At 40.0% G+C, this 25880-nt stretch overlaps 1 protein-coding gene across 4 annotated transcripts in view; it reads left to right on the top strand.

The window, feature by feature from the left end:
* The window catches only part of ESD (esterase D), a 678542-nt gene that overhangs the window by 211557 nt on the left and 441105 nt on the right, over window positions 1-25880 (top strand). For all 4 annotated transcript variants that reach the window (XM_044071586.1, XM_044071587.1, XM_044071588.1 and 1 more), the window contains one exon: window positions 1772-1852. In XM_044071586.1, the coding sequence (XP_043927521.1) occupies window positions 1785-1852 (68 nt within the window). In that variant the 5' untranslated portion in view covers window positions 1772-1784. The remainder of the gene's footprint in view (window positions 1-1771; window positions 1853-25880) is intronic.

Genomic DNA, 25880 nt, shown 5'->3' with positions numbered 1-25880 from the left:
GGAAGTATCCTGGAAGTAGAATGCTCAACATATCCATGCCTGGAAGGGGAATATACTTGCGAAGGAACAGTGATCAGAAATCTTATCTAGATAATTTGAATAAGAAAATTAAGACAATGCTACAAATAGAAAAGAACGCTTTCAATTATAGGGAAGATAAATGTGATCAAAGTAATGCTTCACACACTGTACATGTAATTCTGTATATACCTGTGACACACAAGTACCCCTTAATAAATAACAGTTCTATAATTCCAAAGAAAGCAATACTTTTGTTGCCATTGGAAGGAAGATGGGGCTTGGTACTTACCCCTACCCAGATCATTGCTTTTAATATTGCTAAATGGAGAAGAATGCCTGAGGAAAATTTTTTATGTCTCAACATTGGGCGGAAGGACAGGTAGCCTTTCACTTTGATAGGTTTTATCAGAACTGACAGCCTATTGGGGGAAAAGGAATCGAGCAGTTTGGGCATATGACCTGGGATATGCTCAGATATTAATGCATATGGGACCACCTAAGCATCCAGGGTACAGTGCTTCAAGAAGACTAGCTGAAATGGATAAGACCAGGAATTCTTTGTTTGGAACAGATGAGCAAAACATGTTTGTCTGATTACCGTATAGAAGGATGAGATGGTTATGCTATTTTATCAATTACAAGATCAGTTAACATATACTGGGACTTTTGATCTGTTGTTAGAAGTAATATTCTAGTAAGCTGTAGGGACACCCCCTGAAACGTTTGATGTATTGTAACAAAAAAAAAAAAAGGATCAAAACTTTGATATACAAAAATTTGAGATTTCAAAGAGAGGAAAAAAAATAATTTGGAGAGGCTGAGGGAGTGGGAGAAAGTATTGAAAATTACATATATGGGACCAACATATGAAGACCCAGCATCTCTGATATACAACTCCTAGAAACACACTGTACATAATAACAGCGTACAGCTGTGAGGTAAGGCCCAGGCAGGTGTGTGCCACATGTTCTGGGAGTGTAGGAGAGCTCAGGATAGGTGGAGGCAGGCTGCTAGACTTTGGGTTAATATTTTTGTTAAAATGCTCACATTTGTCTAGGCATAATTAGAACTGGGGGTAGAGGATAAATACATACTGGTTGAACAAGGGAGGAACTGACCAAATGATTAATACTCTCCTGTGTACCCAAAGTGGTGACTGTGACAAGCGGGAAGACCCCTTAGCAGGTACAGCTGGGGAAATCTACACATTGAATATTTAACACTGTTATAGACTACATGTATAGAAAAGAAACCTGCAGATTATATTTTAGTGGCAGCATGCTGCTAAAAGTTGAATAGGACTTTGAGTCGCAATAAATGTTAATGCAATGCGGATATGTGTGTTTTGCATATTTTGGATGTTGCATTTGGAGTACTTTTGTTTTACTTGCATGTAAATTATCTACATAATTGTTTCAATGTTAGAAAACTGTTATTGGGTATACATGTTATTTATATATTTTTTTCTTTTCCACCATAATATTTCAATAAAAAGTAATTAAAAAAAGAAACTACATGGTGACTTGGGTGGCATATTTTATATGGTAATTAGGACAAACACTTTGTAGGACTGTGTTTGTATGTTGTAAGATAAAACACATTGAATTTTAGAGAGGGACATTCCATTGAGAATATTGCATGTCTTGTACAAAGTTCATTTGAATCATTTGGTCTTTTTATGGGTCATTAGAAAACGTGTTTATCTTGCCGTAATATAGTGCAGTTATCATTTGTTTTATCTATTTAACAGGCATTTTTCAGACATGGCCTTGACTGAAGTTTCAAGCAACAAGTGTTTTGAGGGATTTCAGAAGGTGTTTGAACATGACAGGTAATGTTTATCGTCAGATTGCACACAGTAGGTATTTTATCTTCAGATTGCTCACAGTAGGTATACCTTCATTTTTTTCACTACACGTTTTAAGGCATGGATATTTATTTCAAATACACTGTAGTGTTGGCCGAGTCAGAACTGTGATTCACAATCTTCTTTTATTTACTTTATTGAACATTTGTTTACTGTGATGGTCCAACTGGACAACTGTGTCCATTTTCAGCGGAGGCATGAGGAGAAAAGGTCCAGCAAAGTACATTTTTACTAATGCATGTCTAGTACAACAAAGAAAGTTTACTATACAGCTTATATGCATCTACTTACAGACTAGCAGAGATCAGTAAAGCAATTTATATACATAGATTAATCAACAAAAATATATACATGAGCGATGAGATTAATGCACAAATACAGTACAGCATGTCTTAGGTTTTCTTAAGCCTCTGCAGTACATTTGGTATGTCATCTGACAATACAGTTTACAGCTGCGAGGAAGACAAGGGGATATAGGCAAGGGAGAAGGAGGTTACAGGAGTTATAGAGTGGATAGAAGTGTAGTTAGAGGTTATATCTGAGTGAGGGAAAGTTATCCAGTTTTAGCTGTGCTATACTGGATGGCTTATTTATGTATTGTAATGGTCACGGTACAGTGCAGTGCTTTCTGATCCAGAGTTTAAATTGTCATGCTGTCAGCAAACTACCTGTTCACTTCTAGGAAGTCAGTGTGTCATTCTTGTCACACTGTCGTACTGTGATTTTGTTACACAAGGACTGTTTGGTTCATGGGCTTGGCAGGGTACCAATCCTCTCCGAATGTGTACATTTGTTGCATGAGCTTAGGCTTGATGGAAGGCTACCACTACAGAACATATTCTGCGGTAATGCATGCAGCCACATTAAATAGTGGAAGAATGTTTTTCAGTGTTTGAGCACTGCTCGGTTCCCATTAATTACCACATCGATGGTAGTCCACTGAACACACAAGGTGTTATAAGAGAGTTGGGAACACAGGGTGGCAGCAACCTCTCTTTTGATCACCACATTGCCACTGTGGTCAGAAAGTCTTATGTGGCACATCTCATTACTAAGGGTTTTGCATCCAGGAAGAAAGACGCCTTTGTCTCCCTCTGCTCTTCCCTCATTAGGGCAGTCATTGAGTACAATGCTCCATTTGGCATGTACCTCACTAGACACCTGCAACAACTGGAGAGGCCGCAAAAATACCTCACAAAGATGATGTCCTATATGGACAGACACAAAAAAAACCTCCAGCTATTCTCTGTCTCATATCGCCTACTTAGAGGTGAGCTCTGCTTGACTTACAAAGCCATGTCTGACCCAGCACCGTTAGAGATGCTACATGTAAAGAAACCCTAGTCCCTCCACACCACACACTGCAGAGACCTCAACCTCGTTACCACAATCAAGAGAACATGCTGGAGGGACAGGTTCATAACCCAGAGACTGCCCATGCTATGGAATAGACTTCGATACATGTCAACCAGAGCACCTCACTGGCCCTCTTCAAGAGAAATCTTGATGAGTGGATGGGAAATAGAAAATTCGCCCAAGGGATCACTCCAGTGGCTCTTCGTGCCACCGACAGTTCCCAACGCCTCTGTCAAGATGCCAGGGTAATCCTATGGGCTAGGCTTGTAAAGGCTCCAGGACCATTAGCCTGATACACACCTGTGAACCTATAAAATGCAGGAATTTCTCTCCATAAAAATTAAGGGAATTTTACAAAGTATTCTGACCTTGTCTGTCTGAAATTCTCTGCATTTGCTAGAACTGCTTTTGCATGTTGGCTCTAAAAGGTGCTGTCTCTGCATTGGTACCTGGCTGTACTTTGACTAGGATATTATATTACTAAAGGAGTATCACAGCTGGTTACAGGTAGGTTTCATTTCCTACATATAAGACTCCTTTGTCCTCTGTTTTTATTGATCTGCATCTACATTAGTTTCAGGTTTAGCATTGGGATAGGCAATAAAGTAGTGATGTTCTTCGTCTCACATTGCTGCAGTCATAACCTGTGGGTAGTCCGCTGTCCTCGGTCGGCCCGAATACCAAAGAGTTAGGCTGGCGTCGGTCATGGACGCCCGGAGCTGACGTCAGTACGTAGTAGTACTTAAGCGCATGACCGACGCCATATCCTCCGTCTTTCTTGCCGCGTGGTCCGAAGCAGAAGCAGCGTTTGCAAGTGCCGTTCGGCGTTCTGAAATTTTCAATTATCGAGTTTCAGACCGAAGACCAAGTTGGGCTAAGTACCCCGTTGGGGAAAATTTTTGTCTTTTCTTGCCTCAGTTAATCCGGATGTCAGAAAAAGTTAATAATTGTATTTCTTGTGGGAAACAGATACCTCATAGGGACTATCATTCTCTCTGTATTCCTTGCTTGGGGCCTGAACACGACGTAGTCGGGTGTTGCTTTTGCGCTAGATTTAATAAGCGCACCATTAAACGAAGATTAGACTGTGTCAGGCTTGTTTTCGGTAAGCGGTGTAACTACAACATGCCGTTGGATCCTCCGACGCCCGCTACCGCTAAAAAACGTAAAGATAAATCTTTAAGATCTAAACCGGATGAGTCGTCCGTTGCGGACGCCAGTTCTATGGAACCTCTGGTTGAATCTGTGGATCCGGCCGAGGTCTCGGCTGAATCTCAGGGGGAACCTTTACTTTTGCAGGAGTTGGCCTCTCAGGAGTTAGGCCAGGCCGAGGGTGCTTCTCAGGTATCTGTAGTTCCATCCTTACAAAAGGTTATTAGGCCTTCTACCTCAGTGGCTAAAGGCCATGCTAAGGCTAAACCTGGTCTTACTGGTACTGGCCATAGCCCTAGTTCTTCAGCTTCTGTTCCTAAAAAACATATGTTGAAAATGGCAGAGCATTTGATTACTTTGATCAGGGGATCTTTGCCCCCCCCCCCAGAGAAGAGGCCTAGGGTGGAGACAGATTTAGAGGGAATGGAGCATTCTTCAGACTACTCTGAGTCCTCAGCTGAGGATATTCAGGATTACCCTCCCTATTCAGATTCGGATGCAGAGGATTCCTGTCCTTCTGCTTCTCCTCCAGAGGATTTTTCCTTTTCTGAAACTTTACATTCCATGAGGGAACATTTCAAGTGGGAAGGTCAGGATTTTTCAGATTCTCGAAAAGGCTTAGGGAATTTTTTTTACCACAACATAGGCCTTTGGCTATTCCCCCTGTCTTAGATGTTGTTCAGGATGTTTTTTCTGAAGCTTCACTTAATCCTGATTCTTTACCCCTGCCCCTGTCAAGCCAGACAGATATTACAGAGTTCCAGAACCACATAAATATTTGTATAAGAGTCCTAGAGCTGACCCAGAAACTATTATTCAAGGGCCGAAGGGTGTCAGGGCTTCTGTGGTTAAGAATCCAGTTCCTTTGGATAAAGATTCTAGAGCGTTGGATAGGTGGGGGAAAAAAGTGTACACCTCTTCTACGTTAGCTATGAGGGCTTTAAATTGCCAGTTTCATATGCTGAAGTATCAGAACTTTTTGTTAGGCCAATTGAAATCTAAGGTGGATGCTTTATCTGAGGGTATAGAGTGTAAGGAATTGCAGGAGTTAGTTCATGCTTCAGATCAAGTTGGAAAACATTCTTTGCAGTGTGGTTTCGATGCTCTTCAGGCTTCATCCAGGGTGGCTGCTACTGGTTCAGTTATTCGTAGACATGCCTGGCTTAAGGATCAAAATTTGTCAGAGCATGTTAAAGCTCGGATTTTGGATGCTCCTTTTCAATCTGAAGTTCTTTTTGGTTCTCCTGTGGAGTCAGTTTTGAAAAAGATGGAAGATAAAGCTAAGTCTATGCAGACGGTCAAGGAGTTTTTGCAGGTGCAGCCCCTTAAGTTTAGCAGGAATTGGCCTGCTAGAGGTTGGTCCTACCCTTCTTCGGATTTTCAGTCTAAGGGCAGGTCTAGACGTGGTAGAGGCAGGGCTCACGCTCAGGGTTCTTTCAGACCTAGGACTTGGAGTTCTCCTGCACAGTCTTCTGGTGAGGGCAGGGGTCAGCCTTTTCGCAAACAGACCCAATGACCTGTATCTTCAGCTGCCAGATCCTTCTTTTCTGGCAGCTCCTCTAGGAGGAAAGTTGGCACTTTTCAAACAAAACTGGCATTTGGTCACCCAGGACAAATGGGTGTTGGAAATAATAAATCAAGGTTACAAGTTTTACTTTCACACTTTTCCTCCTTTCAAAGGCATGCCGGATGTGCCTCCTCAGCAAAGGCTGGAGGCTCAGGAGCAAATTTCTTTACTTTTACAGATGGGAGCTATCCAGGTGGTACCTCCGTCAGAAGTAGGCCTAGGGTTTTATTCCCGTCTATTCCTAGTGCCAAAGAAAGGAAACACTTGGAGGCCAATTCTGGATTTGTCCATTCTCAATACCTACCTAGACATTCCAAAGTTCAAGATGTTAACATTACAACAACTTCTGCCTATGCTAGGCAAAGATCACTGGATGGTAACCCTGGATCTCAAAGAGGCCTATCTTCACATTCCTATCAGGCCCAGCTGCAGGAGATTCCTGAGATTTCGGGCTGGTACTTCTCATTATCAGTTCTCTGCATTGCCCTTTGGTTTATCTACTGCGCCCAGGGTGTTCACAAAAGTTCTGGCTCCTGTAATAGCTTTCTTCAGACAGAGGGGAATACAAATGTATCCTTATCTGGACGATTGCCTGATTCTTGCTCAAGACAAAGACAAGTTAGTGCAACATCTGCAGTATGTAATGGCAGTTTTAAGGTGCCTAGGGTATTCTGTGAACGAAATAAAGTCCAGTCTAGTACCCTCTCAGGACATGTGCTTTCTGGGTGTGAGACTGAATACAGCTTCTCAGATGGCTTTTCTGACCCCGGACAAACAAAGAACTCTTCACCTATACTTCCAGCAGTTATCAGTACTGTCCAGGCTGACTGCAAGGACAGTCCTTCAAGCCTTGGGGTTCATGGCATCTTGCATTCTAGTACTTCCCAATGCCAAACTGCATATGAGGAAGCTACAATGGTATCTCAAAACTGTATGGACTCAACACTGCCACGATTTGGACACTGTCATTCGGATAATACCTTGCATCCAGAAGGAATTCTTGTGGTGGGCGCAGGAATGTCACCTAAACAAGGGACTCTCTGTGACCCGACCAGAGGCGAGTCAGATCATAACGACGGATGCCTCGGACTTGGCTTGGGGAGCACACTTCAATGGGAAATGGATTCAAGATACGTGGCCTCCCAGACTACAACATTTGCATATCAACATGAAGGAGATGTTCGCAGTTCAATTTGCCCTGCTGGCCTTCATGGACCTACTTCAACCAGGACAGGTGTTGATTCGAACAGACAACACAACAGTCATGTGGTACATCAACAAGCAGGGGGGAACCCATTCTTACCCTCTTTGCAGACAAGCAATGATATTGTGGGAGACTGCTCTGAGTTTGCACATCACTCTTCAAGCACGGTTTCTGCCAGGAGCACAGAACTCCCTAGCAGATGTATTGAGCAGACAAATTGTGGATCCCCACGAGTGGAAATTGGATCCTCAGGTATTCCAACAGTTGACAGTGGCTTGGGGAACTCCAGACATAGATCTGTTCGCTTCTCCACTAAATTTCCAACTACCAAAATTTTGCACAAAGAGGTTTCACCCAAAAGCTTGGAAAGTGGATGCTCTATCTTTCAGTTGGAACAACCTTCACGTCTATGCTTTCCCTCCTCTGCCTCTCCTTCCCAAGGTACTCTTGAAAGTCAGGCGGGACAAGCCTTGCATGATTCTAATAGCACCAGATTGGCCACGTCAGCATTGGTATCCTCTGCTGAGGAGTTTAATTCAGGAGCCTCCTTGGCCTTTGCCACAGATTCCTCACTTGTTGTCCCAGTCAAGCAATCATTTGCTCAATGTCAGGGTGCAGTCCCTGCATCTAACAGCCTGGCGTATTCTGTTTTAGAGCCTGTGGGGTCTCAGCTTCCTCAACAGGTTTTAGATGTCATTTTGGAAGCCAGGCGGCCCAGTACTAGAAAAGTTTATGCTGATAAATGGAGGAGATTTTTTATTTGGAGCACAGCAAAGGGCTTTGATGTCTCAGTACCTAATTTGAGTTTTACGCTACAGTACCTTACTGAATTACTAGACAAGGGTTTGTCTTTTTCCTCTGTGAAGGTTCATGCTGCAGCCATTTCTGCTCACTATGATTGTGACCCTCCTTTATTTTCTCATCCTTTGTTTAAGCAATTTCTTAGAGGGGCAAAAAATATAAGACCCCCACGTAGAGCTCCTACTCCTTCCTGGCATCTCAATTTTGTGTTGGAGAAGCTTACTTTACCTCCTTTCAAACCTGCAGCTACGTCTGAGCTGAAGTTTTTGTGTTGGAAAACAGCTTTTTTGTTGGCCATTACCTCTGCTAGGAGGGTCTCTGAATTGCAGGCACTCATGGCAGTTGAACCTTTTCTGGTATTCCATAAGGATAGGGTGTCTTTGCGTACTAACCCTACTTTTATGCCTAAAGTGATTTCTAATGTGGCCTTGAACCAGTCTATTCATTTGCCTACTTTTTATGCTGATCCCCAAAATAAGGAGGAAAAAGTCTTGCATTCTTTGGACATTCACAGGCAGCTACGTTATTATTTGAGCAGAACTAAAGAGTTCAGGCAGACTCAACAGTTATTTATTTCTTTTGCTCTGGCTTCTCAAGGGAAAGCTGTTTCAAAGCAAACTATTTCTAAGTGGATTGGTCATTGTATTGCTTTTTGTTATTCTCATCATGGGAAGGATGTTCCTGCTGGGATCAGACCTCATTCCACTAGGGCTACTGCCACATCTACTGCCTTTTTGAGGAGGATAGCTACTAAGGATATTTTGGAAGCAGCTACTTGGAGTTCAGTGCACACTTTTACTAAACATTACCATCTCCCTCTTTATTCCAAGTCTAGGGCTGGGTTTGCCACTGCAGTTTTACAGGGCATGTTAGCAGCTCCTAATGCTTTTTAGTTTGCCAGCCTCCCTTTTCCTTTGCTTTGGGATTCTACCCACAGGTTATGACTGCAGCAATGTGAGACGAAGAACATAGAACAGTTTTGTACCTACCATAAATGTAGATGTTCGAGGATCCACATTGCTGCAGTCCTATTTTCCCTCCCTCCTTCCCCTCTATTGTTTGGGGTTGCTGTTTTTTTCCTTTGGGATAATTGTTATTTTCTCTCCTGTGGTTGTTGGGTATTTACTATTTTGGCTCTGGCCTTTCCTTTTTAAGGCCTTCTGACATCTGGGGCAAGAAAGACTGAGGATATGGCGTCGGTCATGCGCTTAAGTACTACTACGTACTGACGTCAGCTCCGGGCGTCCATGACCAACGCCAGCCTAACTCTTTGGTATTCGGGCCGACCGAGGACAGCGGACTACCCACAGGTTATGACTGCAGCAATGTGGATCCTCGAACATCTACATTTATGGTAGGTACAAAACTGTACTTTACTGGTAAGGTAAATTAATTGAGTTGCAGCTGGTTGGTGTAGGCAGCTATTTTAACTTTTAAAAAAAAAAAAGTTTTTATTCAATTTTAACTAAATAAGTTGATAATGATAGTAATTGTATTTAGAAATTTGTAAGCATAAAAAAGCAGTTTCTTGAAATGTGTCCATGTATTGTATAGTAGGGGGCAATTCTAATAGATCTTGATTTAATGATGATAATTTCCAGATGATGTACTTCAGTTGCAATATTTGTGAATCCTTTGAATGAGGGTGCAGTTTCATTCCTCCAGTTCTTGGTTATAACATTCCTCACAATTGATAAAATGGACCATAAAAGATGGTATTTCATTCTTTTAACACAAACAGGAATAGGGGTATTAAAAACAATGACTTGGATAAAACAAAATTGTCCCCAAATAAAGCCTGTTTAAAAAAAAAAAAAAAAAAGATGATGATTAATGTTATCCCAAAAAGGTGCAAGTGCAACAAAATTGAAGAACATGTGTTGTCCATCTGCTTTAAGCTTCTGTTTACATCTCCAGCAAACCTGCAGCTTTTTAAACATTAATTCGAACGGTGCAGTGATGCAGCGGTAGCATTGTCATCTCACAGCAAGAGGTTCTCTGGTTCAGTTCTCTGCTGGAGTGCCTTCTGTGTGGAGTCCGCATGTCCTCCCTGCATTCTTGTGGGTTTTCTCCCGGTACTCCTGCTTCCTCCCACATTACAAAGACGTGTCTGGAGTGTTTCTCCCTGGGCCTCCGCTGAAAATTGACTTCGTTACAAGTTGGGCTTCCCAGTAAACAAATGTTAAATAAATAAAGTTCAGTTTTATGAGGTGTGAAGAAAGATCTATATAAGAATTTCCAAGTAAAAGTGAAAAGTTTCCACTAAGAGAAGGTCTAAGATATTAAGAGTTTTTATCCTCTTTATCTGGAGGTCTGTTGTTAATGTGAGTAAAATAGTTCCAGTAATTGTGATTGCAACTTTTTTCCCTCACCCCTCTATAATTTGGATAAGAGACCCTCTCCCAGTGTGTTTTATTGTATTAATAATATTAAAAATTCCGTTAATTTTGGGATAAGATCTCTTACCCTTGGTTGCATTAACTTAATTTTGCATTCTAAATATTGTCTGCAATATTGTATATCAACCATGTCTTTGCTTAAATTATATTTACTTATCAACAGAATGCAGGTTTTCATTATTCATTAATTGAAACCAATATGTCAGATTTTTGACTGCTTTAGCACTTGTCGCTCCTGTTCATTGAGGATATTCATTGCAGTTAGGCAGGCATCTTTATATTTGAAAGAAAAGTTTACTTGTAATCTGTTGTAGTTTACAGTGAGTTTTAGGTTTAAGGTGCCAAAAATTACTATTTCATTATTTAGTTTTTGCCCTCACCGAGTCTCCTGTGACAGAGTATTTTAATATCCTGGAATGCACTCTGCTACATTTCAGTTTGTAATGCTAGTCTGTACAGGACATTTAAATGACGTTCCTGTTATAAAGTTTAGTACTGTGAATTCTTGACCTGTTAAGACATCTAGTGCTTTGGGGCAGAATCGCAGTTTACAGTCAGTTCCACAGATTATTACATGGATTTTAAAATGCACATTCTGATTAATACTGTGTTATTTTGGTTCACCTGTGTGATTAGTTGACCTGTTAGTTATGGTTAATTGGCAGGATACTAGGATATTGCTCTAATGTATAAGCTAGGAGAGTCCACTTAAATTCTCCTACAGTTTAACTTGACTCTTTGGTTGCTTTTCTCCTTGCAGTATGATTAAATATTGTGTAGGTACCTAAAACCTGTTTGTACTAAAGCAAGGGAAAGACCACCCACTTTTTAAAGCTTAACTTCTCACATGAGTTGCAGAGGAATTTGTCTACACTTCCATGACATACCACAGACGCAGAGAAATGTGTAGTTAGGTGCTGAGGCTGCTGTAAACAAGACATACGCAGAGAAATGTGTAGTTAGGTGCTGAGGCTGCTGTAAACAAGACATAGGGGTGCAAAACTGTTTTCCATTGTCTTTATTGCAGAGAGCTTGAGAACTTGCACTGATTCACAGCTGTTTCTAATGTATCCATGCCCTTCAGAGCAATTAAATCAGTCAATGGTTCAAAGGCTGTTGTCACCTCTTGACAAATTTACATGAGCAGCATCACAGTATTGAAATGCTAAGCTTTAAACTTTATTTGTTGTTTATACTATCTTACATTTTAAGATGACTTGAATGTAGTATCAAAGATGTCTGTGGCATTTAGACAAAAAAAAAAAAAAACAGAAAATACTTTTACTTGTAATTCTTGTAAAGTATCAGCACATTTACAAAGTGTAGCGGGAGAGGCTGTCACTTCACCGTGGACTACAAAATGATACTTTGAAGAAAAACCTGCAGTTTAGCAACTGTTTTGGTTGCAGCTGTGCAATTCCTTTGTATGCTGTAAAAAAAGCCCTGAAAAACACGAGGACCATTCATTAAATAAAAACAGTCCTGTTACAGAAGGAATATAAGATGACAGTGACTGACACTAATCTGTTGTATTTCAATGGAATGGGAATACACCACTACGTCCTTATGTCTAGCATAACTCGTATAAAACAGACTTGAAATGAATTATGGGAAAGAGGCTTGAAGAAAAATAAGATCATGTTGATATGTGAAGCCCCATTGGTAGCCATTTTGCAAAAAAACATATTAAGAAGCTGATTTTAAGAGGTTAAAGTAACTCATAAAACGGAGCCCAAGTGTTGAAATGCAGTGTTGTACTGTTGAGAGCCAGGCTTTACCTACTCCATGTATATTGCTGATGCATGGCAGTTCTACCAAGAAAAGATGGAAAAGGGAAATGGGCACTGGAAAGGTCTGGAACATATTTTTTTACAAGGAGATGTGTGTGTAAAGCAAACAAAGTGTAGAGAGCTGAAGACATCATCCTTTATCAGTCAGTCAGGAAAAAAGACTAGAAAAAAAAAACCGAGAACAGCCCATGGCAACATTCAGAAAGCACACAGTCTTCAGAAGAGGGAATGAAATGGATTATTTCACCTCTGAGAAGCAGTGCCTCTCTGGCCAGACAGCATGAAACTTCAGTAGAAAATAAGGGGAGGGCTTGTTAGCATGTGGGTACTGCTGACTTGAACAAGTGTAAAGGACAAAGAAGATGCAGATTTGTAGCAGTCCTCTGTTGTGCCGACTCAAAGTGAGAGAAATTTACTTTTTATTTCTGTTTACTAGGAAAGTCCAGCTGGGTTATACATAAAAAACCCCTTTTCAGCAGATTCCCGGGGAGAAAAGCTGCTTAACACCATGCTTTGTTCACACTGTACACTATATTATTTACATTGTAGGTTACAGTAACTTCCATTATACGATGTGAAGCAAAAGCATGCATGGTGGGGGTAGTAGTTGCACTATTTACAGAGATGAGTGTAAGAGAGAAAGGATTCTAAGTAATTGGGAGGTACAACATGTATAGGATTACATGGAGATGTTAGAGGGTAGGAGATCAGTTGTTTAGAGTGAGCGGAGGTGTGTGCATCAGGGCAAAGATGAAGCAGATGGGTACATATTTCAGTGTTAAATGTTGTAGTTATGGGGGGTTTGGGAGAGGGATGGCATGTGGTTTGGTTATGAGTGGTGGTTTGTATGGGGCAGTGTTACAGACACATTGTGATGAGTTTAGCAAGAGTTTTTAAATTGAGTTTAAAATCATGGTGAGATTCCTTTTGTCTGTTACTTATGGATAGAAGAAGAAATGTAAGATCTGAGAAACCTCAGTGGAGAGAGCAGTGGCGGTACAACTGTGATATGCAGGATGAATATTGCTGGAGAGAGTTCCAAGGGAGACTTCAAAGACTTGAATCGTGGTGGGTTATCACTCGACTTAAGTCATCGTAGTACACAACAGAAAGCGAAGGACTGAAGGAAGTGAGAACTGCACAGGTTAACTGAGTTAATAAATTATTCCACAGTACTAGAGATTGACATTTTACAGACATGCAGGTAGGTGCGTGCATGAATTGGTGTGCCTTCTTTGAAGGTCAGGCTGGCAACTCAGCACTGTAAAAATCCACTGCCAATCATTAGCGGACCGGAGTTCCACTGTGGCGACCCCTAACCAGGAAAAGCCGAAAGAAGACTAGAGTTAACATGGTAAGGACCGTTAGTTTTGAATATATACAGCAACTCTGGGTTTCCTGTAATGAAGACAGCATGATTCTCGAGCAAATATAAGGGCTATGAACTTTTAACTCTCATTTTCTAAATGTTTAGAGTAGTGGCCTCATGGCAAATGATGTCCAGTGCATAATGCACCCACCCGATTTAGTGAAGCAGGAGTGTATTAGCCCTAAATATATACGAGTCTTGGACTTTTTTTCTTTATAATGTTCTGCTTGTTCTTTTTGAGGCAGAGGTTTTGTACCTTGTATTTTCATATTTACATGTTGGTAAATATGGCAGTATGTTTGTTGCTTGTTTCTTTTTTTTTTTCTGCTGAAGTTAAGCTGAAATATTTTCTTACTGAGCAAACAAGAATACTGTTAATAGAGCTGTATAATGCAAGTAGAATGAAGAGACTATATTTTTTTGTGAATCATAGAGAATAAGCTCAATATGGAAGCTGAATTTAAGGGTTCTCTGCCTCTGGTTTTTAGGGGTAAGAACTAAGGCCAAAACAACGTGCCACATTTTTTTCAAACATTTACAGGAGGAACAGTCGGAAGTATCTGGAAGTAGAATGCTCAGCATATCCATGCCTGGAAGAGGAATATACTTGCGAAGGAACAGTGATCAGAAATCTTATCTAGATAATTTGAATAAGAAAATTAAGACAATGCTACAAATAGAAAAGAACCCTTTCAATTATAGGGACGATAAATGTGATCAAAGTAATGCTTCACACACTGTACATGTAATTCTGTATATACCTGTGACACACAAGTACCCCTTAATAAATAACAGTTCTATAATTCCTAAGAAAGCAATACTTTTGTTGCCATTGGAAGGAAGATGGGACTTGGTACTTACCCCTACCTAGATCATTGCTTTTAATATTGCTAAATGGAGAAGAATGCCTGAGGAAAGTTTTTTATGTCTCAACATTGGGCGGAAGGGCAGGTAGCCTTTCACTTTGATAGGTTTTATCAGAACTGACAGCCTATTGGGGGAAAAGGAATCGAGCAGTTTGGGCATATGACCTGGGATATGCTCAGATATTAATGCATATGGGACCACCTAAGCATCCAGGATACAATGCTTCATTCAATAAGACTAGCTGAAATGGATAAGACCAGGAATTCTTTGTTTGAACAGATAAGCAAAACATGTTCGACTGATTACCGTATAGAAGGATGAGATGGTTATGCTATTTTATCAATTACAAGATCAGTTAACATATACTGGGACTTTTGATCTGTTGTTAGAAGTAATATTCTAGTAAGCTGTAGGGACACCCCCTGAAACGTTTGATGTATTGTAACAAAAAAAAAAAAGGATCAAAACTTTGATATACAAAAATTTGAGATTTCAGAGAGGAAAAAAAATAATTTGGAGAGGCTGAGGGAGTGGGAGAAAGTATTGAAAATTACATATATGGGACCAACATATGAAAACCCAGCATCTCTGATATACAACTCCTAGAAACACACTGTACATAATAACAGCGTACAGCTGTGAGGTACGGCCCAGGCAGGTGTGTGCCACATGTTCTGGGAGTGTAGGAGAGCTCAGGATAGGTGGAGGCAGGCTGCTAGACTCTGGGTTAATATGTTTGAAAGAGGCTTGAAGAAAAATAAGATCATGTTGATATGTGAAGCCCCATTGGTAAGCCATTTTGCAAAAAACATATTAAGAAGCTGATTTTAAGAGGTTAAAGTAACTCATAAAACAGAGGGAGACGTAGTAAGGGAATGTATAAATGTAGTTTCTGCAGTTCTTGTCGATTATTTTAGGAGGAGGATGTTGAACTACCCTATTTAAACAAGACTATTCCTATTGATGGCATATATAATTGTAATCCCTGTGGTATAGTTTATCTTGCTACCTGTTCCTTTTGTAGTGAATTTTATGTAGGGATGGCTACTAGGTCCTTTTAAGTAAAAGAATTAAAGAACATTATTATTGTATTAAGACTAAGAATATTAATAATGCCCTATTTAGGCATTCACTAAAATGTAGGGGGTACAAAAACATTTTTGTTCACTGTTTTGGAACATGTAGTTTAGGAATATTAGTGGTGGGTCATTCAAGGATTTTCTTGAACAGAGATAAGCTATGTGGCAGTTAAGATTAGGTGCTGACCAAAAACCTGGTATAAATGATTCAGTTAACATTAAATGTTATTTAAAAAATAGGAGACTGAAGGTTTTAAAAGGACTTGTTTTTGTTTGTTTATAACATGTTTTGGTGCATGTACCATTAAATATGTGTTTTAATTGGACTTAATTAGTGACTGATATATAAGTAGCTGCTGATGTGTGTTTTATTTTATTCTGATGAAGTCTCTTGAAGACGAAAGCGATATTAAACTGTGGTTTTCGCTAATTCTTGGTGGTTTCCTTTTTTGTTCGACCTGTGTGGTGGTATACTACTTTTATTGGTGCTTGGCTTGCTGCTACTTCCTTTTGGGATTGTTGTTTTTATTAAAATTGTGAGATGTTTCAGTGATTAGTAACCACCATAAAACTGTCACTGGGCTAATGTCATGAGGTTAAGCAGTGTAGCTAGGCTCATAGGAAATTGCTAGGAAATCAGTCCACAGGCCATTGCAAGCTTAGCCAATAACCACGGTCTAAAGTTGTTGACACCCCCCCCCCCCAGCCTTAATGATGGCAGCACGAGTCATACCAGGGGAGAATTTGAGACTGTCTAGTTATTTAGGTTTACTGTAAAGCTGGCAAGGGTGCTGTTTCACTTATCGTGTAGTGGAAGTTGTGGTGGGGCATACATTGGGATATGAATGTCATACGATAGTACATGTTGTTGAAGGTTCAAGTCCCATTTGTTCTGCACTGGAATAGGAGGTCAAGGAGGTTCAGATATTTTTGTGCCTCAAAAGATTAGACATATCATCCCAAAGGGGTTTATAAGAAACTGAGTAAAGAGAGAGGGTTGCCAGTCTGTACAGATAACTAAAACATTTCAGGCCATTGATCTTGTTTGTTAGAAATGTCTGAGGCCTCTCAGATTGAGTAATAAATGTATAAAACTGTGTGCCAAGAGGCATCATAGGTTCATAGGTAAATACTAGGCTAGCTGCCCTTGTAAATGACTGATTTTAAATCCAGCCAATTTCTTTTAGTGAGAATCAAATCCTGTATTTGTCTGTGTGAGGTAAATGTATTTATCCATTATGCTAATCCACAACCCTTCAAATCAGATAGAAAAAAATCTGGAAAGTAACTCCTGTGCCTTCTGGCTAATAAACCACTACACTTTGAGCTCCATGGAATGATGCCCATCTCTGAGACTAGGTAAATACCTTCTACCACAGGATGGATTATCCTGGACCTTCTCAGTATAAAAACACAAAATTAGCTCTCAAGTGCAGAATAACACCGTACAACTAAGTCCATAATAAGCCCTCTGGCTGATGAAACAATCTCACTTTAAGCCTCCCTGTGTGTTTCCCAATTCAGACTGACCAGGCTACTTTACTGCTGCCACTAGAATAACAGTCCCTGCCTTCTTAATGTAAAAATGCACTTTGGTTAGCCAAAAGTGAAAAGGTACCAACTAGCTAAAACAAGTACTTGTCCCTTTAATCCCCCTGTACATACTAGGCTACCTTCCTACTCCCACTAGAATTGCAGTCCCAGTCTTGTAAAAACAATTTAGTTAGCCAAATGTGAAAAGGTATGGGACGCAAATCAAGCAACTAGCTACAACAATTAAGTAATACTTTCTTGAGAGAGTGAAATAGGTGAAAATAAAGACGACTTTGGATCTAGAGGAGATTCTTTTAGAAATTAGATGTGCTACATAGAAGGCTTTCTGAACTACTGTGGAGAGATGATGCTCAAAAGATGAGGAATTAGCAAGAGTGCCTAGATCCCTTACCACAGTATCAGATTGGAGGGGTGTGTCACATCTGTGGTGTGATACAGAAATGTTTTCCAAAATGCACTGCACTACATTCACTGCATTTGTTTCATACTTAGTTTGAGACTGTTGCTGTTGCACCCGTTGTTAATGTGGACTAACCTATGGTGTAGCTAGTTAGTGGAGGAATGAATAAGACGCAGTTTAGTTGTTTGCAAACTACAGGCAAAGAATGTTGGCTTGAAGGTCTGAAAAATAGATGCCAGGCAAGAAAAGGCCTAACATGGAGTTCTGTGACCCACACTACTGATAACTTTTTCTTTCCACTTTTAAGTGGTACCTGCATCTTTAACCATACTAGTTCTTCCAGAACAACCATTTAACTACCCACCATAGAGTGTATGGATTTGTATTCAGAATCGCAAGTTTGTCAACATAGCTTTCATGAGGAAATGTGTTGAAAGCCTTGGACAGGTCCAGATATGCTGTGTGTGCTGCATGATGTCATCCATTATTTCAGTCACCTGTTTTCCAAAGATATTAATACTGGTAAAGAGGCAGGAGGTCTGACAAAGTAGAACTGATCAGGGTCTAGAGTTGAGAGATGTTTAATGTCCAGGTTTTTAGTGAGATCTGGGGTAATGCAGTTAGTGGGTCTGTAGTTACCAGGATAAGTGGTTGAGCCACCCCTTTGGTAACAGCAATGGCTGTTTTCCAGGTTTTGGGAATGTATCAAATGGAGAGGCTTAGATTAAAGGGACTAAGTAAGGGATCAGATAGGCCATATTTGGTACTGATATTTGGGGTAGCTTGGTAGTTATGAGGGCTCATAGATGAGGTACTCTTAGTTTTTGAGAGGGCTTGTCCCAATTATATGGGTGGCTGGGACTGTGGTATAGTTGTAACTATGGGTGGAGTCAAATTTGCACTAAATTTTTCAGGTAAGATATTGGTTATTTCCTTTGGATCAGAATGGGTTTTATTATTATAAACTAAATGTGAACATTGTTGTGATAGGTTTTAATTTTCTGACAGTTAAAGGTTTGAAGTTCTTAGGTTCATATTCAGTTTTGAGCTTCCTAATGATACCCTTAAGCTCTTGCTAGCTTGCTTTAATATGCTGTTATGGTTGGTAAAGTGAAACGAGTTATATGACTTATTTTTTCTTTTTTCATGTAGCTTATTTCTGCAGGTGGCCCACCATATGGAGGTTGTTTTTAAATGCATCATATTTGATGAGGCCAGAGAGTCTCTGTCAGTACATCTGTTTGTGGAAAAGAAGTCAAAGGTATAAGTAGCAGATTTAGCATTTGGGTCATTCAGAGGAGGGTTACGTCAGAATTTATGTAGGTCATCAAAAAAAAAAAAAAAAATCAAATAATTTTTTTAGAAGTCCTTAGAGGCATTTACAGGAAAATGCTACCAGTTTTAAAAAAAACTGATGGTAATTTATCATTTGAGTTAATGAGGGAAGATCATACACATGGAGGTTTACAAGAACTGTCCGTATTTGTGTGGACAAGGGTTTTTGTGCATGGGATTTATGATGTCAATGAAGCATTGGGCACGCAGTCCATTGGCTGTAGTTAAATAGTGATACTAGTGGAGGCATTTGGGATAATATTGGGGCCCACCGATATGGTGTTTTTGGTCTTGGGAGCAGGTATTGAGGATCTGTCCACTGCTGATTCTTGGGGAAGTTATATTCTTAGGTGTTTTTGGAGGGGGGGGGGGGGCTGGAGCTAAATTTGTCTGCCAAAGATTTTATTCATCTTCTGGCTCAGTATAGGTGGCTCCATGTACAATTAATTTGACACATTATTCAGTACTACCTTTGAGGTTGTGGACCTAACCACAAAGCTTTCTTCACTTGTCCTTAGCCTTAGAGGCTATTTTTTTTCAAGTTGGCTATGGTAGACTTGACTATCACTCTAAATTTTAGATTGATGGTAGTTTTTATCTTGCTGGACATTGCTCTTTTTAATTTTTACCATGATTTTCTTCCTTTACAATTTTTCCTTTTGTAGTAGAGTCTATCTATGCTGGGATTCCACCAGGGTGGCTTATGTTTTGAGTCTGTCTTATGCTTGTTCAGGGTAGGTACAGGTGTCTCTATGTAGCTATATGATTATGCAGGGGTTTCTGTGAACAATTCTGTAGAGAGCACTGTTCTCAGGGTTTTATGGGGCTTGGAATTTTGCCATGGTCTGACTCGATAAGAGGAAGTTTGCCTTAGTGGATTGCCTCAAAGCCCTGTCCTTTACATCTTTGTCTCCTACTGACTGCTGAGAGGTGATCTGTGCCCGGCCTGCAAGGCATCCTCCAATCCTGCTGCACATTCACTAAACAGAGTACTTGCTTCCCATCCATAGGAAGCAGAGTTAGGAACTTCATCCCCTGGTCTGGTATCTATCTTTAATGGACTGAGGCAGCCTGTAAATGCTTGACTACCCAGGTCCTTGACTACATATACCCCTTAAAATAACTTTGGGTACCAAAATTGCCAGATATATTTGGGAAGTATGGCAAGGCTTAAAAAAGCCCCTGGGGTCATTAGCCTACTGTACACCTATGAACCTGTAAAGGGATCATTGGAGTTAACTCATTCACTCCAATGGAGATCAGGAAGTTTGCACTGTAACTTCCAATGGGCGGATCCTAAGCCTTTTTTTCAGAATCAATTTATGTCCTCACATTTCAAACAAATGCTCATATATCTGGAAGCATAGGGGTTATGAAAGAGGTATAAATATTTTTATAGTGGTAGTATTCTTTAGGTCCTAAGTCTTAAACTGAATTTTATAAGTCACAGTAAACAGAGTAACTATTATGTTTGTAATGTTTTGTATAAAACTTACAATATCTCAGCAACCACTCAAGTTACATACATATGGTCAGCAGCATTTTATTTATCTAGCTGAGAGCTTTCACATTAGGCTAAGAATTTCTGTGTTACTTGGTTGTTGAGATATTTAGAAAAATGTGGAAATATATTTGTATAAATTAATATCGTAAAATCAATATCTCTTTACCTCCACTAGACAGAGGTCAAATATTAATGCAGTTTTGTCACTGCGTAAGCTTTAAGATGAGGTCTTTTAAAACCTTGTAGATAGCACAGTTTTGGAATTATTGATGGAAATATGAACATGCATTTTTTTGATGCCACATGGAGGCGTCCGTAGGAGCTTCTGGAGGTGTCATTCGGATATAATTAGTTAAGAGAGGAGGGGGAATGGGAAGAGTGGGACAGAAGATGAGGTGCTGTAGTAGGACAAACTTTGGAAGATGGAGGTTGTGCAGGAGGCATTGGGGTTAGATGATGATGGAGGATACCATTTGTTAACCAGCTAGGCCCACTGGAGAGATGGCCTCTCTCTAGGGGTGACCCAGGAGTAGTGTCTTAAGTGACTTGCCCAAGGTCACACAGTTGGCAAACAAGGGCTGAGGGAATCGGACACTGCACTACAGGAGCTACAGCACAGCCTTAAAAATCTGCACCAGCTGACAGACTATCATTGGTAAAATGTGCCAGCATAGTCCCAGCTAGAGGACCTCAAGGTGAAACTTACTGGTGGCCCATAAGATGTTAATATAGGTCTAACTAGCAAGAAAGTTTGATTATCAATGCAAAGGCAGAGGTGTGTATGTCTTGTGTGTTTACCGGGTAATGTCCGACTGGGCATGAGGCCTATTTTCAGCAGTGGCCCGGGGAGAAAATCTCCATACATAAAATAGACAGTATTAAACAATCAAATTGTACATGCTTTGTACATTTTTGATTAATACAAGTTAATAAAGAAATTAGTTATATAACAATAATTGGCAAATTAAATTTAACAAAAAATGGTACAGTGATAAAAACTGGCTGCATGAGTTAATAGTGAGAACAGTGTGATACAGTAACTGCGATATAGAAAAATGCAGTCTACATAAATTAGACAAAGCAGTATGTATGTATAAATTGATAACTGAAACCAAGTGTAGAAACAAGATAGCCTTCAGCAGTTAATAGTTGTAGCTGTGAGAATGAGCTAGAGTAATGTAGGGGAGTAGTAGGTAGCTTAACCACAAGTAGGGCAAGAGCAGAGCCGGTGTTTTGCTAGATGCTCCTTAAGGAGGTTTTTAAACTTTTGTGTGTGTGTGTGTGTGTGTGTGTGTGTGTGTGTGTGTGTGTGTGTAATATATATATTTGTGTGTACTCCAAATTAGCAAATAGCCCATAAAGATGAATATAGGAGGTGGTATTATCCTGGACTTAGTCCTTACCAGTATGGGACAGCTTTGCTCCCCACCAATTGTCATTTCTTCCCTGCTCAAATCTGACCACAAATCAGTGACGTTCACCATAAGATTGATGCCAGAAGCATATTCTAGTACCTCTGTATTCAGAGATTATGCTAAGGCTAATCTGATAAAACTAAATGAAGACTTGACAAAATTCAGAATCACTTTCCAACCTGATGCTCCCACTGCTTATTTGGAATCCTTAACTGGCAAATTCTGCGCACATGTAAATAGCTACATTGATGCATCTGTCCTCCTAGAAAGTAAGTACAACACCAAATTTAAGAATATCCCCATGATGGAGTTCAAAAATAGAATTCAACTCTCAAGATGCTAAAAATGCTCTTGGGAAACTTGACAGGGAACTCCGGTCCCTGATGAAATCAACAAAAGGCAGATAAAAGGTAAAAATAGCCACCCGTGTGAAGGATAATCTCAAAACAATCTTTATTTATGAGGTTCATAACATAGTTGTGCAACATTGCATAGAATTAATAGTAAATGATGTCCCATACTCTTATCTGGTGGAGAAATGTAGCTCAACCCCCCCCCCCCTCCTGTATTCCCAGGTCATACCTGCATCTATACCTCCCCTCAAATCTCCCTAGAACAAGTCATCAAGTCACTATACATGGCCAAGAACATTACTTCCATAGATCCAGATGAAACAGGATTTGACAGACCCCTACAGAGGCTAGTCAGTGTCAGCCTCCAAAGAGGCTTTCTTCTGAATGAATGGAGAATAGCAGCAGTCATCTCTTTGAGCAAAGTTAGGATGGCAGTGGACCCGGGTAATTCTTGTCCCATAAGCCTGGTCATCCTCATCTTTAAGGCTATGGAAAGGGTCATTATGGAATAAAATAAATAAGGACATATGCTAAGGACTCTCAACTAAAGCCAGTTTGGGGTTTAAGGGCAGATCCTGACTACATAACCTGGTTGACTTCTTTGAGAAGGTTGCTGAAGCAATGGATGAAGGCAGATCAGTACACACTGTGTATCTAGACCTCAGAAAGGTATTGGGCAACATCCTACATTCAGGCATCACAGATAAAACTCTTTTCAGTTAAATGGTAATCCTTATGTAACGTGGTGGTAGCAAATTGTCTAACAATTAGTTTGATTAATTGCAAATTAGAACCTTGGAAATTAGGGTAGGTGGCTCTACCTCCTCCAAAAGACCTGTCACTAGTGATGTAGCCAGGGTCCAGTCCTAGGGCCACTCTTCTTTGGCATTTACTACTTGATGACTGCAAACTAGTTGCCATCATAAACTCACTAGAGGTCACCAAGATCCTTCTAGAGAGCTTTTGCCAAACATATGGCTGGTGTCAAAAACCATAGACTAAAGCTAAATGCCAAGAAATATATAATCATATCCTTTGACAAACTTGTAGCTATCGCATTGACAAACCCCAGAAAAGTCGATCATGTAGTCGGGGATCTGGGAACCTGTGTTGACAGTGAACTGTCCTTTGATAGTCAGTTTTCCAGAATTATACGGAAGTCCTTTTTCATTGCACAGCTTTTATCTAAAGATAAACTGTCTAGGTCCAAGGATGTAGTCCTCCTACTGTACTCTCAACTCGTTAGACCAGTCATTGAATGTAATATCCATTTCGGCATTACCCTTCCAAACACTTGTCAGAACTTGAGCAAGAGTTACGGTCGTTCACTAAAAGTATTATGAACCTAAAGTATAAAAATTATGCAGACAGTTCTCAAAGCTTTGTCCCTCTTTCTTGGTGTCATACAGGCTGCCAACAGGTAACTTCTGCCTCACATGTAGAGCCTCCCTAGCCTGTCTGACCTATTACACATTCACAAGTCCAGTGGTGGAGTAAATACCCAATCAAAGGATCTCAAATTTCTTTTGCAACATAAACATGACATGTTGGAGGTATAGGTATGTATCGCAGAATACCGCTTATATGAAACAGTCTTGAACATAATTTAGATAACTGGATGGGAACTTTAAAATCACCATCAGTTTAGCACCCATGCACTTACTGGAAATGGGCAGCAAGTGAATGTCCTAACATGTACTTGTTCTTTCCAACTCTGGGTTATTCATACACAAAATATAAGGGCTATAAAACTACCATGGGGAATGCAGGGCTTGCCTTCTTAAGATCCTCACAGATCAATAGCCAAATAAGTACCTATGAATTTGGTGCCTTAAGTGCATCTGTGAACTTCATCCATCCACAACCCCTTTTCCCATTTTTTGCACATAGCGTCATGATTGTCACTTTATCAGTGACAATCCTCTACCATATTCCAAAGACATGCAGTAGGTAGATTAGACACACTAAATTGGCCACAGGTGCGAGTATATGGTATGGAAGAACTTTTTTCAGTCTTTATTAAAACTGGAAAAATCCTTCACTTTTCTCCTTGTTGATGACACTGAGGTTTAACAGTGATCTTTAACCTCTGTAACATAAACTGAGAGAAAACATGAGAAGCTGCTGAAGTGTAAAGGTACATCCTTCAAAGTGTATGCACCTGTGCCTAGCGTGACTCCACCTGGGACACACTAAATTTATTTGAGCCATGATTTCAGTAAGAAGTTAACAAAGCTTTTTATTAAAAGCATGGTCCAAATAAATGGGTTTGGGCTAAAACAAAATGCATCATGGCACTTAACTCACCAGATGCCGCAATGCAGTACTGCAATGTGATAAAACACTTTTAGTAAAAGAATATGTGCTGTCTTATTCTGTGGTATAAAGCTAACTTGCCTGAAAAGAAGAGACATTTTTTGCAAAAAAAAAAAAAAAGTTTTATATCCATTAGTATCCAGTAGATTTTTGATGATGAATAATATTGATTCTTGGTAGAAGATGATTGTTACTCTGCTTAATGTGTGCAGTTTTTGCATTTGCCACCCCTTTGCTAAACCTGTTAATGTTTGTGTATTTGTTGTGCATTACACTTAATGAAAACTCCATTCAACTTGTCCAAGACATTCTCTGTTAAGAATTTCTTCTTACCCATGACTTGTTTACAGATGCTTAAACTGCTCCTTTTATTGTAGGTTGTGCATTGTCTTCCTGACGTGCCTTAAATCCCTCACAGGTCCTTATAATTATGAACCTCTAATCGTATTCCATTTTTCCTTTAAGTGAGATTAGGCTACCAAGCGTCTGTCACTTCCCGTCTTTGGACAGTCCTAGTTTTGTTTTTTTGTTTGTTTGTTTCTTCCTTGTTCTTGTTGGTTTGTTTTCTTTCTTTTTTCATTGTTCATCTTTTTAAGAGTCTTGTTTTTTTCATATGTTTGTTTGTGTCCTTCGGCTTTTCCCGGTTAGAGGTCGCCACAGCGGAACTCCGGTCCGCTAATGATTGGCAGTTGATTTTTACGTACCAGCTTGCCAGGCTTGACGCACAACCTTCAACGAAGGTACGCCCATTCACGCATGTCTCCATGCAGAAGACGCTGTAGCTGATAATCGATCCGGACAGTGTCTTACTGTGAGGCGAAAACGCTTCCGAAGCACCACCACCACGAAACTCTTATTGATTTGTAACCTAACTATTGTTTATAAAGGGATGGACTCTCCTTCCTTTCTTGAATCTAATTTTGAGTTATTGTTTCCCATGTAAAGTGTCTGACAGGTGTATTTGTTAAATATTATCTGCCATTAGGTGGCAAAGTTTGCTAGCCTTTTAAAGTCCTCTTTGTGCTGCTGTCTGACCAGGCATTGCAGTGTTACATATTTCTTCTAACATTATACATCTAGCATTACAAAATATAGTAAAGAGAGCAGTTCCCCAGGCAGACCGTTTAGGTATGCAACTTGTGCACTAGTTATTGTTTTGACTACTCTTTCTTCACCATGAGCCTGTATTCTGTCTTCAAGCAGTTTGTCCACACAGATAGATTTTCCACTGCCACCTCTTATTTTAAAGATGATTTGGCTTAAAATGGCTTAGTAATAGGGTTGAGATGGTTCCAGTCCCTCTTTCTGTGATAGAAACAAGTATGCTAATAGTGTTACAAAGCAATTGGTCGCAACTCTGTTGCAGTATATAAGCTCCCAGCTAGCTCATGCCATCCCATGTGCTGCATGAGCCGTCTCTTTCCATTCTAAGATGCCTGTTTGTAAAGGAGTGATGTACATCTTCTAATGTTAAATTGTGTACAATTTGTTTTTTTATTTCCTCTGATGTTTGGGATTTGTAATTGCCCCG

Source organism: Protopterus annectens, chromosome 5.part0 (genome assembly GCF_019279795.1).
Source record: "Protopterus annectens isolate FY-2018-M chromosome 5.part0, PAN1.0, whole genome shotgun sequence".
NCBI lineage: Eukaryota > Metazoa > Chordata > Ceratodontiformes > Protopteridae > Protopterus > Protopterus annectens.
This window is presented reverse-complemented; position numbering and strand designations above follow the sequence as displayed.